This window comes from Simochromis diagramma, unplaced genomic scaffold (assembly GCF_900408965.1).
Source record: "Simochromis diagramma unplaced genomic scaffold, fSimDia1.1 OVJJ01000685.1, whole genome shotgun sequence".
NCBI classification, from domain to species: domain Eukaryota; kingdom Metazoa; phylum Chordata; class Actinopteri; order Cichliformes; family Cichlidae; genus Simochromis; species Simochromis diagramma.
In genome coordinates, this window is record NW_024387477.1 from 12,175,879 (window position 1) to 12,192,700 (window position 16,822).

General features: G+C 40.9%; 2 protein-coding genes across 2 annotated transcripts; both read right to left on the bottom strand.

Annotated features, from left to right (window-relative positions):
• Positions 1–6,550: 6,550 nt before the first annotated feature.
• On the bottom strand, positions 6,551–10,313 carry smtnl1 (smoothelin-like 1). Its single transcript, XM_040015335.1, has 5 exons — positions 10,012–10,313; positions 8,125–8,717; positions 7,911–8,025; positions 7,643–7,794; positions 6,551–7,275 (listed from the first exon to the last, which is right to left on the bottom strand). The coding sequence occupies exons 1-5, from the start codon at positions 10,102–10,104 to the stop codon at positions 6,891–6,893; spliced, it is 1,338 nt and encodes a 445-aa protein (XP_039871269.1). The 5' UTR covers positions 10,105–10,313; the 3' UTR covers positions 6,551–6,890.
• A 1,313-nt stretch (positions 10,314–11,626) lies between these two features.
• On the bottom strand, positions 11,627–13,676 carry LOC120723700 (sericin 1-like). The gene is made up of 7 exons (XM_040015333.1): positions 13,603–13,676; positions 13,454–13,509; positions 13,169–13,381; positions 12,798–13,073; positions 12,439–12,711; positions 11,769–12,346; positions 11,627–11,692 (listed from the first exon to the last, which is right to left on the bottom strand). Exons 1-7 carry the CDS (start codon positions 13,626–13,628, stop codon positions 11,681–11,683), a joined length of 1,434 nt encoding a protein of 477 aa, XP_039871267.1. The 5' UTR covers positions 13,629–13,676; the 3' UTR covers positions 11,627–11,680.
• Positions 13,677–16,822: the final 3,146 nt, after the last annotated feature.

The window sequence follows — 16,822 nt, forward strand, 5'->3', positions numbered from 1 at the left end:
TTATAAGTAATGATTCATGTTTTTCGTTCTCAATTTGTTTGAAGTTCAGACTGAATTAAATCTTATTATTTGAGGAAGCTCGGCAGTTACTTAAAAGTATCCCTATAGTATATAAAAGCAGCTTTACATCAGTGGATTTGAACTAAGCCCGGTAACTTCAGGGTTAACCTTTATTCACTTCTTGCAGGTTGGACATCGCCATGGTAACTCATGCAGCAGACCAGTGTGGGTTATATTTGAGATTAGAGATCAACAGGTATAAAATCACCACCTATCAGCTATCAGATCTTTAAACAGAATTGTGATATTGATGCATCTGTTAACTTACACCGTCTGCATTTTTGGCCAGCTTTCTTTCCTAGCTTCAACTTGCTATATTATTAAAAACAGTAGGTGTTTTCCAGTCTTACTAACAAAAACACTTGAAGCATACACGCAGTCCTACTGCTGCTTTGTCTGCAGAATCCGTGTTACTTTCAGTTTGTATTGTGTGTGTAACTGCTTCATAGTTTTCTAATACTACAGTTTGATCTTCTTGTGTAAAATCAGCCACTCTGCTGTCACTTATCCATCTTTGTAATTGGTCAGATTCTGCCAACGCCACCTCTTTGATATGAACACAGAGAGGAAACCCTAAATTAGCCAGCTGATAGCCAGCTTCATGTGACTGCTTATCCTGATTACTAGTGTTAGAATAAGTGAATCCAGATAAAGGGAATAACCTGAGTATGCTGAACGTGCTTCCTAGAACAGAGTCTGGGGTCAGAAAACAGAAATTTAATATATATCAGTTTGCTGCAGTGGGCAAATCATTGAGCTGGAATGCTTTATAACACTGTATTAAATGTGGTGCATAAATAAAATTCAGAAATGCTCAAATCTGGCCAAAAACAGTCTTGTCGTGGTGCTTTATCGATACAGAAGTCTGCTATAAAATAGACTTTAACCCCTTAATGCGTAGCGTATCATATTTGACAGCAATTTCTGAGATTTCTACTGTAATCTTCCCCCTGACAAACCTAAATAAATTGCACATGACATTTTTAAGGTACTAACGCAAAAAACGAGCAAATATGAAACAAAGTTAAACTCATATATGCAAATTAGTATTCAAATATTATTTTTAAAAACTTGTCCGAATGTTCAATAATTTCATTAAACATTTTCTGGCAATTATTTTGTGGTCCAAGCTTCAAATGATAATTGATATCCCATTTTGAAATAACATAGACCAAAACAGAAGTAATCCACAGTCACCCACTGCTAACTGTGACATGGTTCTTTATTTCAGTGTCTTCATTTGAGGATCTGTTGTGCACGCTCGAGAATAGAAAGCCGGTTTTCCTATAGTTAAAAAACATGAACAGCGATCATGCTTGTCTGTGTCAGCGTACCTGGAATCTACAAGTGCGCGTGATCCAAAAACAGTTTTACACTGTGGCACAAATGACAGTAAAAGTGCTTCTAAACTGCAAAGTCTATCAAGTCTTTCTAGTTCGTTGGGGTCAGAGCGCCCCGTTGGTGTGTGTGATCATGTGTCTGCGAAGGTTGCTGGGGTTGTTGAAACTGGCTGTGCACTGACTGCAGGTGTACGGCTTCTCTCCGGAGTGTGTCCGCAGGTGGATCTTCAGACTGCCGTTCTGGGTGAAGCGTTTTCCACATTGCGCACATGCGTACGGCTTCTCGCCCGTGTGAATGCGCATGTGGATGCTAAGTGTGGTCTTGTTGACAAACGACTTGCCGCACAGAGAGCAAGGGACCGGAGACTCCCCGGTGTGACTCGCGCGATGTACGATGAGGTCTTCGCGGCTGTGGAAGCGCTCGCCACAGAAGTTGCAGTCCAGGGATTTGTTGGCGGTGTGAGGGAAGACGTTTTGCTGCTGTGGGAACTGGCTCATGTGGCTGGGGTGCCCCACTTGACCCTCAGTTACTACTAGTGGCGATTTCAATCCAGGGTTCAATGCTGTCGGAGCCATTTGTGTGGAATTATTTCTTTCAAGTTGGTTGTTTCTCACCAGTCCGGCACTGTTATCCTGTGTGACTCTCATTGGAGCTCTGTCACTTGCGTCGGTGGTGAAATTCAGGAGGTTGTCGTGGCCGACGTTGTGGTCAGACAGAGAGCTAAAAGCCTGAAGCTCAGATGCAGAGAAGAGGGTGTCACTTTCATCCTGTAGAGGCCCTTCGCCTCGGCCGTGAACGCACACGATTCTCAGCTCCTCGTTATCACCTGTCGAGCAAGAGGAACCAGCTGGCTCCAAATTCTGAGCTCCTGTTGCAACACCGCCCTGCAGACTGTGGTTTCTAAAGTCACCCTGATCTGAAAAGACAGAGAATAGCATCTTTAAAGGCCACTATGAAACAGAAGCGCTTAGGCCACTCTTACTCAGCACTCATCAATGAGGAACTGCTTGTGTGTAATTTAGAAAGAGAGACTTTCTATCAGATGCTTGACGTCTGATCTACTTTCTTCCTCCTATTCTCGGCTTGCCTGGTTTAATTGTTTTTCAGCCCTAAGATAGAAGATAGACAATCTAGGCTTTTAGAATCTGTGAGCTGTAGTGATGACAAGTAAAGACATAAAATACAAATAAAAATAATAATTAATCAGCCCTTTAAGCTCACTTAAAAATCCTACTCACCACCAACATCTGGCCCACATCCACCCACATCATCCTCATCTTTGATTAGAATGACATCTGGACTCTCCACATCTGCACACTAGCACATTAAGGACAGCTATGCATGAGCAAACTAGATTTCAAACAGAGCTACTGCTATTCATTTATGGACTGCATGTACCTGCACATGAGCTGCTGAGGAGGTGGTCTTTTTCTCCGACTGCAGGACGATAGAAGCAGCTTCCCCACCCGCCTTTTGAGCCACTTGTGATTTGATGAGAACTGAAGAAGGAAAGGAAAATACATTTTTATTATTCATTAATCTTTATTTAACCAGGAAGTGAAACTCCTTAGATTAAGAATGTCTTTTGCGAGAGTGTCCTGTCCCCAGATAAGCACAGATTTGAACCCAGGACCCTACTACTTTGAGGGTAACTTAAATAACTGTGACCACAGATGGTGTTGATGTAGTCACAGAAGAGCAACAATCATACCTTTACTGTCCTCAAACCCACAACTGTTTTATTAGCTGTACTGTCGCACCACCCAGGAAAGACTTGTGGTGGTTAGTTTTATTTAAAGCAATGTTAACTGCAATGCTAGTGAATGCATAAATCACTGAACTACAGAGCCACACTGAATATGCACGCTTCAAAGCATTTTTATTCGCTGACACTTATAGAGTGTGACAGGCCTGGTGGTGCAGTGGTCAGCATTGTCATCTCACAGCAAGACGATCCTGCTTTGAATTCAGACTATGTGGAGTTTGTGTGTTCTTTCTGCGTGGGTTCTTTACAGGTACTCTAGTTTTCACCCACAGTCCAGAGATTAGATTCATTGTCACACCTACAGTCTAATTGTGAAAGTTTTCCCTGCAACCCTGAACTAGATAAGCAGAAGAAACTGTGAGCTTATAAAGTCTTTAAAATACAGAACAATTTTGCAGCACTATGCAGGTTCCTCATATTGTGCAGCCCAGAGTTATTACAGCTGATCATTTTTTAATATTTCTAATATTATTTCTTTTTTGAGTTTATACCCTCAGTTCAGTTTGGTTTGATTTCTGGCGTGGCCAGAAAATGGTTAGTTTTTATAACTAGTTTCCGTGTTACTTTTACCTCAAGATTGATCAAAACCTGAACTAAACACAGTACTTTTGAAGAGTTGAGTCACAGTCATTTAGACATCCTGGTCTCAACAAATATTTGCACCAAAGCCTTACTGCACAGTTTGTAATACCAAATATGGACAAGTCCTCCATATTTTTATTAAATATTTGATTTACTTTCAGTTAGCTATTTGTTCATCTGTTGGTATCAGTATTTATACGAGCTGAAAACGAAAGATTTTAAGAGTCAAGAACAGACGGGGGGGAGGCAACTTCCCTGTTGGTGTCACATGTGTTTGCTGAAACGAGCTGACAGGAATAAAATGAAGGAAGTTCAACACAGCCAGGTTTTCTTTGCATTAGCTGGCTCAATAACACCTAATACCCCCAGCGGAGATAACAAGCATCACAAAAGCAGGCTCTGTGTGCGCTCACAGAAAAACGAGTGTTTCACATGTCATATGATTCCTCTTTGCACAAAATGATCCCTGTGAGTGTCGCCTACTCCAGTCAAAGGTCTTGTCAGAGGATGATGATAAAATAGTGATAAAAAAGACATTAATTAAGTGCCTTGAGCTCACAGTTGCTGTGATTTGGAGCTATGCACATAAGACTGAATTCAAAATTGAAGTGAATTGCATAAAAAATAAAACTGTAAACTAAGAAAAGGATTAATGCTGCAGAAAATTATTAATTAAGCAATCCAGACACTTTTGAGACACAGACAGCTCTGACTTTAAGCTTGATATAAAGTCGGTATGCTATTAATCAACCCTCAGATTCATGCAGAGAGTAAAAGAGTCAATTAATGAGAGATAACAAATGTTAGGGAAATCTGTTTATGTTCTGTGTCTGCAAAAAAAAACAAGTTGACATGTCGACACCAAATATGATATGGAACTTAAAACTCAGGGAATTAATGGCATTTCTCTACGGTCTCTGTGGTTTACGCCACTCAATTACCTGACAGTGAACACAATAAAAGTGACAAAACATTACTTTTCCTTTAAAAAAAATGTCTATAAAGGAAATGTAATATGAAAGATCATGTAAGACATTGATTTTTAATTCATCGTATTAGTGATTTATGATAACATAGAATATGTCCATAAATAACCTGTGTACCTGAGTCTTTGATTCTTTATGGGTTGATTTGATTGTGGTGAAGACTAAATGTATTTAAAGGGACAGACACATGTTCTGAGTTGAGGTTGGACTTGTTATAATTCAGCATCACATACTTTAAGCGGAAATTCCACTTAACAATTATTTTAGACTGAGGCTTTGAATAGGCGTATCGAAATGTGTCTTTATTTATTTGTGTATTTGTTTATTTATTTATGTTTCGGTTTAGCTGACCATTATTAAGTTTAAGTAAGAGAGTGAATTCACATTTAATAAGCCGAATAAACTTTTATCACCACAATAAAAAACCCGCTGGTTCTGTTATCTGTGTCACATGACCAGGGCCAGCTGTGTCTGATGCGCGATACTACTCCGCACATCTGCATTTTCATAATCAACTCGTTAAACTAGCTAAAACAGCTGTTTTATACGTTATTAGTTTGAAGTAACTAGCGGTGGGTATTTAATAGTTAATTATATAAATGGCGGGGGCGGAATGTTATTTGTTACTCGAGTATGAAGTACTTTTAAAGTGAAAGTATCGTTACCTTGTGGCTTAGCTCGTGGTTTGGTTATGTTTCCTCTGATGGGAGAAAAGCGGCTCGCTGGTCGATTAGTTCTGGTTTGTAGCCTGAGGGAGAAGAGCTCACTCCTCATAACCTTCATCCTCGTCCTCAGGTTTTCGTTTTCCTTCAAGCTCTGGGTTAAATGCAGACGGAGAGACGCCGAGCTCTCCGAGAACAGCTGGCTGATTTCTGCCACCGCCGCTTTCACCAGCACGTCCATAATGGACAAAAGCTGTGACTCCAGATTCAGGCTCCCCGGTGGCATGTTTGTGGACATGTTTCACTTTGCTGCCACCGAGATTTGTGTTGAAAAAAGGGCGCAACACGGTCAGTAGGTTAGCTTAACAAAAGAGACAACACAATGGCCTTCCTGGTAGCATGATGCTGATTACCGTAATACCCAGAAAGCAGGAACACTGGGAGGTGATGCTTGGCTGGTGATGATGTTTGTTTGAAGAAAACAATTTCTGTAGTTTTGAAGGCAATTCTTGGTTGATATAGTTTTAGTTGCTCAACAGTTGGCTTTGTGGTATTAGTTTGTTTCGATACAGCGAATTTTTTCAATGGGTTTACATTTTAAAAAGGCCTTCCAGGAAAGAACATGTCTCTCCACATATTTAAACATAATGATGACTTCACATGTGAGGGGGAGTTACCTCATCTATATAGATTAATGTTTCCCCAGTACCATCACAGGAGTAATGATAGCTGTTCGCTTTCTGCTTGTTCTGCTAGTTTGGGGGATGTGGGGGATCTACGATTAACAAAATCAATATTAAATTTGAATTGGATAGACCTACACTTGGTCTCTGTCCCTCTTAAATAAGCTCTGGCCCAGAGAAACCTGCTTTGGGGTGTTGTTTACATTCAATTTAATGGAGGATAGTGTTATAAATTGCATTAGCAGACCAACTTTTCTTTTGGAAGCTTTTCACAGCTCTTGTAGCATCTTTTGTCTGCCTGAAAGCCCTGAACATTTGCCCGCACAATCTTTCACAGTGTCATAACCCCCTCCCCACTGTTACCTTGTTCACAGTAACAATCTGGAACAACTTAAAGTTTTAACATCTGACCAGAAATAGTTTAACCTTTTCATGTGTATTATGAAAAAAGTAAATACGTCACACACTCTCTCAAGGTTTTCTTATTGCACAAGCAGCTTTTTAATTCACAAGATCTTTGTTTCATTATTATTTTTTCATAGATACACAGCAATTTCTTGCTTTTCGTGCCCAGAACAACATAAAAAACAGCATATCCGTAAATGGAAAAAACACACACAGAAGTACATTTTCAAACACGCTGTAACTACGAGACATCATCATCACCAGTATTTTAGTTTTGAGTGATTTTTTGTCGTACCTCATTACTCCGACAGTAGTCAGTCCAACAATGCCAGACTAAGACTTGCTCCTTGTAGTACCATAAACAATCTTTTTGGTCTTTTCAGTCTTTGTGTTTGCCAGTGTCTGTCTAAGACTCTGCCTCGACTGATGAACTCTGACCTTCCTCCACCACACAGCTCTTTGATGGACTCCCTTCCTCATTAGTGCCCTCCATCTCTGTACCGTCTACTGGTTTATCCTCCTGACTGCTCATCGTCTCGTTCTCAGCAGACTCTTCCTCATCTTTCTCTGGCGACACCTCTCCTGCTGCATCATCTCCTTTGTCCTTCTCTTCCTCCTCGTTACCAGCCTTCTCTTTCTCCCCCTTCTCTTTGTCCTTCCTCTCTTTCTCTATTTTGGAGAGGCTGTGGCACAGGGACTGGACATATGTGAACACACACATTGGGTCTGGGTTGTTACCCATCATGAGCATGTCACTCACTTCCAGCAGAGGGCAGCAGTCAGCCAAGGACCTGTCAGGGATACACAAAGGAGGGGAAAGGATAAAGTTGAGGTGACAAGGTGGCAGTCATTCATAGTAATATGAATAAGAGATTTCTAACCAGGTGCATTTACAGTAATAGTGTCATTCCATACATTGTTTTCCTGAAACTTTCTTTTTTGGACAGCCAACATGCAGAATTTTATTTTAGTTACATTCTTTTCACAGCAGTTCTCCTTTTGTATTTTTCACCGTGACCTTGTTATATTATGTGCTGCATGTAAAGTTCCGACTCTTAAATATTGTAATTGTGTTATTCAGTCTTAGCCATTTTTATCTTTCATGTGTGATAATGTGCTGAACTGAACTGAGAGAAGAAAGAATGAAGAAATCCATACTCTGCAGTTTTGAAGGCCAGAGTGAAGTTTTTCTCCCTCTCCTCTGGCTTCAGTGAGCTGTATTCAAAAGCATCTGGAAAGAAACGATGAATCAGAGCGCAGAATGCCATCCCATTGCACCAGGATGACGAGAAGTTTTCTATGTTGATGCCCTAAAAAATGCAAGAGACAGACACATGGGAAGAGCATCTTAAATTAGGTCTTCTTTTATCTCTGGATCTAGAATGCGGATGTGTCGCATTAGATAAAGATTTAACGCTGAGCTCACCTCGTAGTTCCGAGTCTTGTTGCGACACCACTGAAGTATCTTCTGTTTGATTGAAGCTCCTGTAGCCACAGCAGCAGATGACTTCTGAATCTTGAAGTTGCGAGGTATTGGTGTCCTAGCAGTGTTGCAACACAGTTTCTGATTTAACCTCTTGAGGAACATTTTTAACTGTCACACTCTAATTTGAGGTACTAAGCATCATGTAGTTACTCACTCTGGTGCGCCCTTCTGGAACTTGGCGATGATGTCGTTTTTAGCAGACGCTCTTATGGAGCGTGCAGAGGGTCTTGGTCGAGAGAGAGAAGAGGAGGGGGGACCACTCTTTCTTTTGGGCTTTGCCTGCTTTTCTGCTTCTTTTGTCTTTCCTTTGTCCTTTGGCTCTGCATCTTCCTCCGTCACTTGTTTTTTCTTCTCTGCCTCTTGTTCTTTCACATCTTTACCTTCTTCCTTTTTCTCTTTCTCTTTGTCCTTCATGTCCTCTCCATCTTTTCCAGTCTCACTACTCTGGATCTCTGCCACTTGCCCTCCTTTCTCGGTTTCTTCTGCCTCCTCCTCTTTATCTTTTCCTTCACGTTCAGAATCCTTCACCTCAGCACCAGTAGATGCTTTCTCCTCATCTTGTGCATCTGCTTCAATATTGCCTTCACCAGACTGTGACACAGTCTGAGGTTTCTTTGTGTCTCCTGACGTCTCCTTTTCTGCCTCTTCTGATACAGTATCTTCCTCAGCCTTATCCTCAGTCTCCATTACCCTCTGACCTTCTGCTCCTTCCCCCAAGTCTTTATTCTCCACCTCTGGCTCGCCGGCCTGTGCAAAAATAAATATGTGACAAACACTTGTAATACATGTCTGTGACAATAGTTCTATCACTTCTAAATTCTAGCCTTATACCAAGGCATCAAGACAAGGTGGAGTTTAAGGTGGAGTATTCAGTATAAGTAACAGTGTAGGTTACACAGTAATTTTCTTTGCTATTTCCTTTCCCTGGGTTTGGGTGAAGAAGGGTATCCCATATAGAATTTTGCCAGATCAGAGATCCAGATTTACCCGCTGTGGTGACCCCTTGTGAAGAAGGGAGAAGCTTCTTCATAGTCATTTCTCTGTGGGGGCACTACATCACATGTTTTCTTTTCAGCATGACTCAGAAGATAGTCTTCCTCTTTTCTTTCAGTTATTTACATCTCTGATAACTATCTTCTTCTTTTCAGTCTTGTAAAGAGGATTTTTTCTGTTTCTTTCATGAAAAAATGTATGAAGAATGAACAAAAGTTTATTGTGTTTTTTATTTTATTTATTTCAGATTTGCAATGCGAGCCATTAGTTCATTTGCTGTGTGTTGTATTTTTTTTTTTTAGGTATTTCTTTCATTAACTATGATTTGTATTTTTAAAATAATTCTTTGTGATTTTTCCGTGTTCTTCAGTTCTTGGTCTTGCTATGTGAAACGTTTGAGCTGTTTACATGAAAGCTGCTGTATAAATAAAATGGACTTTCCACAAGTTACTCGAGGGATAACACAGTCCTTGTAATGTGAGACCTGGAGCTCTGGGATTTGTTGAGTATTATAAATATACACCTCAGAGTTGGAACTTTCAAGGGGAAAATTGACCTTTTACAGTTTTAAAACCAATGATCTCACATCATATGTTAAAAATCTTCATATAAAAAAAATGTAATGCATACATTATTATTTCCTATCATCATGATTAAATAGGCCCATGTACCCTGTTTATTAATGACCTCCTGCAGGAACAGTCACACCAGGTCAGGCATCACAGCAGTGACTCATCAGTGGGAATAGGAAACTCCAACGTTGTATGTGTGGCTTAGTGTGTGTCATGTGCACTACTTTGCATAACTTGTGTGAGTGTGTATTTACGTGTGTATGTGTCATTCTTCAGCCAGTAGTAAGAACAGGTGTAGCAAATGCAGCCAAGAACCCCTTCTCCTGCTCTGCTGTCCCAACACAGCACCTGCTACAGCCACGAACACTCTCACTGCTTTTTCCCAGTACAGAACATGATGGACAGTCATTGTGGGTGAATGTGAAAATGTTAATGAACATGTTAAATAAATAAATAAATAAATAAATGATACAGACCTGGTTGCTGTTGTTGTTGGTGTCAGTGGGATTGGTTGATTCCGTGGAACCGGATGTGTCCTGTTTGGGTGATTCTCCATCCATGGTGTCCATAAATGTGTGTGTATCAGCTGGATTAGAGGTCAGATCAGACTTTGGTACACTAACGTTTTAATTCAGTCAAAGGTGAAAGCCCCTCTTAATGTCTCTGTGTCCCACTACTCCTGTCTGCCTTTCTCCCCTTCTCAGCAACACTGTCCTGAGTTTTAACACGTGTGTGTGTGTGTGTGTGTGTGTGTGTTGGTTTGTGAATATCCGCCTTCACCCGACACCCCCGCCCTCTGCTTTGTAAGGATTCCTGTGCTTCTTTATCTGACCTTTTGGACAACACAGGTTCCCGAAATAGAGTTACAGTGACATAGGCTCAGTCCTCCAGGCCGGACAGCTGCGTCTGCTGTGGAAACCATGGTTGTACACACACACACACACACACACACACACACACACACATATATACATAAGCACTGAAACCATTAAATATGCCTTCTCTCTTTTAGCAAAATATAGACACAATTTAGCTACCACCTGTCCCGTTTATAAGCTCTTACTGTAAAGTGTGGTGATTTAGAGTGCTGTACTGTTGGGATGCTTAAATTAATAAAATTAAAAGCAACAGTTCAACATTTGGGAAACTTATACTTGTACTTATAGCAAAAGGTCAAGAAAAGGAAACATGAAACACAAATCAGCGTGAGTGGGCTATCTCAGCTCTGTTCAAAGCAATAAAATCCACCTAAATATTTTTTTAAGAAATTACACACATATTTTTTTTGAAAAAAATAAATAAATAAATGTACTTGACAATAAATTTTTCAGCCCTGAAACCCAAATGTGACTTTTGAAGGCCTTTTCTTAGTGAATGTACATAATCTCCCTTACAGTAGGCTTTCTTTCTTGAGTGGAATCAAATGGTCCATGTATCATTTCACTCTAAACTCACTGCAGTTCTCCTGTCAACACCTTGTACAGCACGACTCAAATCACAGCTCTTCATCTAATGTAACCTGGATGTTTGTGAAAGAAGGAGCCATGTGGCAAAGGGAGGGGGAGTTCAGCTATTTATAGTTACCCTCCTATAATCTAGTAGATTATAGAATGTGTACGTATGTGGAGGATTCAAATTATTGTCTGTAGCTTAGGTGAAAGGTTTCCAAGTGATTCCCTCGTACTGCTTGTGTGTCCACATTTTTTGCAATCCCCACCGGGCAAAGTAAACCCTTCCAGTATTTTTATGTTAAATACTTGAAAGCGTATATAGGTTACTGCCAGTGTGAGATCCACCTTAACATATAGCTCTACAACTTACAAAACTGGATGCCCTTCTTGACAGCCTGAGCAGGGTAAACTTGCTTATACCAGGCCAAAAGTGGGACTGTCCACTTATGGGTCACTACAGGTTGCCAACAGAAAACCCAAGTAGTTCCCTTAAGGTAATAAACCCCACATGGGCAGGTCTAAATTCAGGCGTGCATTCGGTCTTTTAACAGATCATAAATTGAGCGCAGTAGTTACATTACATGCAATTTCTACAACCTTAGTTGTTCCCGCACCACCACTAATAAGAAAAGTGACCAGGAGTATTTCATAAGACTTTATTGATTAAACTTGTGCTCATGCCATTGAGATTCAGCTAGTATTTTATCTGGAAGGAAAGAGGGAAAGAGTTAGTACAGTTACAATATGCAGATTGTCATATGTAGGCATTTTAGGAAACATACCTGCGTAACACCTGTGTAGGAAGGAGCAGGTACTGTTTGTGCTCCAACCTGGTAGTAACCTCCCACCACTGGACTGCTCACATACAAGCTGGGAGTCTCAAGGCTCTGAGCTGCTCCAACAGTCCCCACTGACTGTGCAGAGCCGGGGTAGGGGTGGTCTTTCAGGTAGTGAGTGCTGTGAGAGTAGTCTCGTCCCTGCTCGTAGTCCTGGCTGAAGTGACTGACTGTGCCCACAGGGTACTGGCCAGTCAGGAACAAGAAGTCAAAGGATGGATACGGACTACCCCACAGTCCACCCATTCCAAACTGTCCTGTGGCAAAGCCTGGGGATGCCAGTCCACCCGCAGCAGCAAAAGCGTCCATTGTAGCTGGGACAGTCCTGTGACCTAGTTCTTCTGTCTCCGACTGGTAGTCCCCAGCCTCAGCAGCCTTCTCATAGTGGGACAACTCTCCTGGTTGGTATGCAGGTACTGGTGGTAGAAGCGCACCAGGCTCATCAGCTGTGCCAGAGGCAAGGCTTTGAGGGTTGGGTGATGATTCCTCACCGAGCTTGGGAGGTGGGACAGCCCAGTTGATTTCTAAGGAAAGCAAAATTTCAGCCAAGGTTACCAAGGATTCAGGTCAGGAGATCCTAATGATTGCATTTATACTGCATCATCACACTAGGTACCAGCTGCAGGTTGAGAAGTTGCCCCAGTTTGTGCAGAGCCAGCTGTGCTTCCTCCTGCCTGAGCAGGAGCGGAGTAACTGGAGCCGGTGTATGGTGCTGCCACACTTTGAGCAGCATGTGAGAAACCAGGCTGCTGCACTGCAACACCTCCATATGGAGCACTATAAGGCACAGCTACAGAGGAGGGGTATGGATAAGGTCCTCCCTGGCTTAGGGCAACATTAGCACCAGTATTTGCGCCGCTTCCTCCAGTAGAAACACCAACATTTGAACCTTTTGAAAGAGAAAGCCACACAACACTTGCTGGTAATGTTCACAATAAATGTTTGTAGTGCATCATGAAATATTCCATTATTTACCAGCTGCAGGTCGAGCAGCACCTCCACCCTGTGTGGAGCCAGTCGTGTATCCTCCAGCCTGGGCAGGACCAGAAGAACTGGAGCCAGTATATAATACTGGCACGCTCTGGGGAGCATGTTGATAGACACCAGGCTGCTGCACTGCAACCCCTCCATACTGAGCATTATAAGGTACAACCACAGAGGATGGGTATGCATAAGGTCCTCCCCGAGTCAAGGCAACATTACCTGCAGTGTTTGTGTTACTGCTACCGGGGGAAGCACCAACATTTGAATCTAGGAGAAAGCAGAATGCCTTTTTGTAATGAGAGCAATGCACATTTAAACTCATGAAATATTTCACTGGTTATAAGCTGCAGGCTGAACAGTACCCCCAGTTAATGTAGAGCCAGCTGTGTATCCACCAGCCTGATTAGGTTGAGAAACACTGGAGCTGACATATGCTGGGACTAGAACCCCTCTGTATTGAGGGCTGTAGGGAACAAGTCCAGGAGTTAAGTTGGCTAAAGTTCCTCTTGGGTTTGAGGCAAGATTATCTGCAGTGTTTACATTAGTTATCCTGTATTGAGTGCTGGGATTAGAGCCTGGGTGAGAAAGAACTGAAATTAATGAAGATTTATCACAAAGTTTTGTATGTTTAGGAATGTTTCACCTACCTTTCTCAAGAGGAAGGCTGCATATATCCACAACCAGCAAGACAAAAAGGGAACCCCTGAAACCATTTGAAAATATGAATCACGTGCCTACAAAAAGTAGTCAGTTGTGTAAAAAGAAAAAGAAAAAGCCAACTACACCTGCCACATACCCCAGTGAGAGGCTTGCAGTCATCATTCTGAAGGCAACCAGTAGAACAACTACCAAAGGTGAAGGGTTAAAAATGCTGCGAGAAAGCAGTCTTAACCAATCAGAGCTTAAAGAAGTAATGGAATACACCTGCTGGAAAGGTGACTCAAGCTTGAGTCAAAGATAAGGAGTATCATAAAGGTGGCTATCAACTGGGCTTCAACAATCAACAATTCCTATATGAAGACAATGAGTCCAATCAGAGACATTATCAGATGATGAAAATAAAATGATGGTAAAATCTAGAAATAGTATGAAAAATAAAGATTTAAAATGCAACACTGATGCAAATAATACAAGTGATTCATGTGGCAGAAATGTATAGTATAAAGTATAAGTATAAAAGCATTTATACATTTTGTGCATCACATGTCACATCCCAGTGATAATGTGATGTGCATTTGTGCTGCTGTAACTACAGCTGGGTTTTATTCATGGTGTTTGTAAGGTACTAAAGGTACAGCTTAACAGTGTGCACATATAAAACATATTTAGCCAACAGTCTTTAGGACACTTAAACATGCTGTAAATAAAGGAATCAGTGGAGACGTAACACTTTTAGATGGAAACTGTCTACATAACCTGGCTTAACCAGGTTAAGCGTTCAGTATAAGTTACCGCAGTGATTTCCCAGGTAAAAACAGAGCCACGTCTGTGACGTGTAAAGCTTTGAGATCGACCTGCTTGCAGACTCATTATTCTCACTTCATAGTTACACCTGTTAGGTGCGAGGAGCTGCTGACTACCCTACAACAATCTCAGATGGTGTAGACGTCGAATTCTGAAAAATAACAAGGGTTCATTTGCATTTGTTTTTGTTATTTGGATAGATGATTCCATTTTTGTGGAAATCTAAGCAGTTTTATGCTAATCATCAGTGCATCCAGTTCATCTCTCACTGTTCTGTTGACCTTTTCTGTGAGATGTGCGAACACCGAGCCAATACGACCCTTATTAGACTGCTAGCTTTTTGGACATTTCAGCAACATTATACATTTGTTAGGAAGAAATGTGCAATAAAAATGAAGTTTAATTAAAATTCACTTTAATGGGAAATAAAATAATTTGTCTCATGTAGGTCCTAAAACCATCTCTCACAAACAGAGCTTAAATCTCAATAATGTACAGCTGTTGGTCACAATAACAATAAACAATGAAACTGCTTAAAATGAATTACTATATATTTTTTATAACATAGTGACCCTTATAAGAAACATCACATGCCACAAGTGCAGATAATAGTACCTCAGAACAGATTAAGACCAACTACAGTTACAAAGTACTTTCACATGAAAATATAGGTGAAATAGAATAAGGTTAACCGACCCCTGCTCTTGAGCAGCACATGGGGATGGGGAAAAGGGAAGATCTCTTATAATAATTTAGTTCAGTTAATATAGGAACAGCTCCAAAACCAGACCCTACATTTGCTGTTGGCTCACTCTGAACAGCATACAGACAGAAGCAGCAGTTCACAACAAGTGACTCATGGTAGTCTTTGTAAGGTAAGCCCTACAATATGAGAGCAATAACCTCAGGGATCATATCATCCCATGTGGTAAAATACTTGGCAAAAGTAGGGAGGACAAACATCCTTTTAACAGGAATACACATCCAAGAGAAATAGACGCCTGCTACGACTAGCTAGGATGCTACAGAACAGTGAGACGCAGCAATGAAGAGCAAAGAAAAAGCCAGACAACACACGATACACAAAGAAGACCGGGGGTTGGACTGAAGTGAGAAACAAGTAAACAAACAAATAACAAACCCTACAAAAACCACAAATCAAAAACATACACCTCCAGAGCCCGAGATACCTGACAAGGCAAACAACTGCCTTGGTGGAGCTGAGAAGGTGAGCTTTAACACAAATCTTAAAAATAAAGAGTCTGTCTATGTGCCAATAAAATAAATCATTCATTTACAGTTACAGTGGTGAATAATCATATTTAATATTTACAAAGTTTCAAGTATTGAGGGCACTATGTGTGAAAGTCATCTCTATGAGCCAGTGTTCAAACTGTTTTTTGTTGTTGCTCATTTCCATATTATGTCAATGACAACTGATATCATTGATATGGCCATCTCATGGCACACGTCTATGGCTGTGAGTTCAGAAGAAGCCCCACCCAAACGCTGTTCAAAGCTTTTGCATGCTAGAGGCAGCCAGTCCAAAGGAAATTAATTTCAAGGGAGGGGGAAGGGAACTGAAATTTCTTGTTGCAGACAGGAAATGAACTTGAGAGGTGCACCAAGACCACTATAATAAAAATAAGGATTTTAAACTGCATCATGCAAAGCTACTCTAGTAATCCACAAATAAAGATGGAACTAGAAATTAGCAAAATAGTCTTCCTCTTTGTTTTGGTCTTGTGTGGCCTGCAGTTACTTCATAAATGGTGGTTAATGTGAAAAGTGGAGCTGTAATGCACAGCTGCTGTTAATCTTTCACATGGAGCTGAGGACATCAAGTCGAGAGAGTAGAAAGGATTGTGGATTTGTAAATGCTGTTAACACCTGTGTGGGAGTGTCTGCAAATCACTGACGACAAACTGTTGCATGTTCATTTGACATGCTAGTTACAGAAATCACAGCATTCATCTGTACTACAAGTTTGTGTAGAGGAGAGTTATTAAAACTTGATTTATTGGCCACATGGGGGAAGCATAATATAAAGCAGCAGGCTTGTCCTATAGTGTTTATACTCAGATGCAGCAACATCATGCAATACAAATGTTTATGTTTTATGCCAAAAGAATCTGAAATTTGCAAGCCAGTTACATGCCATAGATTTTTACATTTCCTCACTTTAAGAGCTGGAAAAGGAACTACTGGTATGGCAAACTAGTAAAATGAATTCCGTGTAGTCTGACTCCCAACGTGACAGATGTCTTAGTTATCCAAAGTGCTTTAATTTCTGTGGGAAATTAAATACCTAGAATTATTAGCTTGTCTTTATCATGCCAATTAGTTGATCAGGGTTTTAAAAATTTGTGCGAATCTGCCCAAATTTCAAAATCATTGGGGCTTTACACTAGGGTCTTGCTTTTTGTATCAGAGACCGAAGATATACTAGAAGCTATAGACTACTGAACCATTAAGTAGTCAAGGCTGACTACAGCAATTGGCATTTATCCACAGACATGTGAACAGGCACTAGTGCCTTGCCGGAGTAGCAA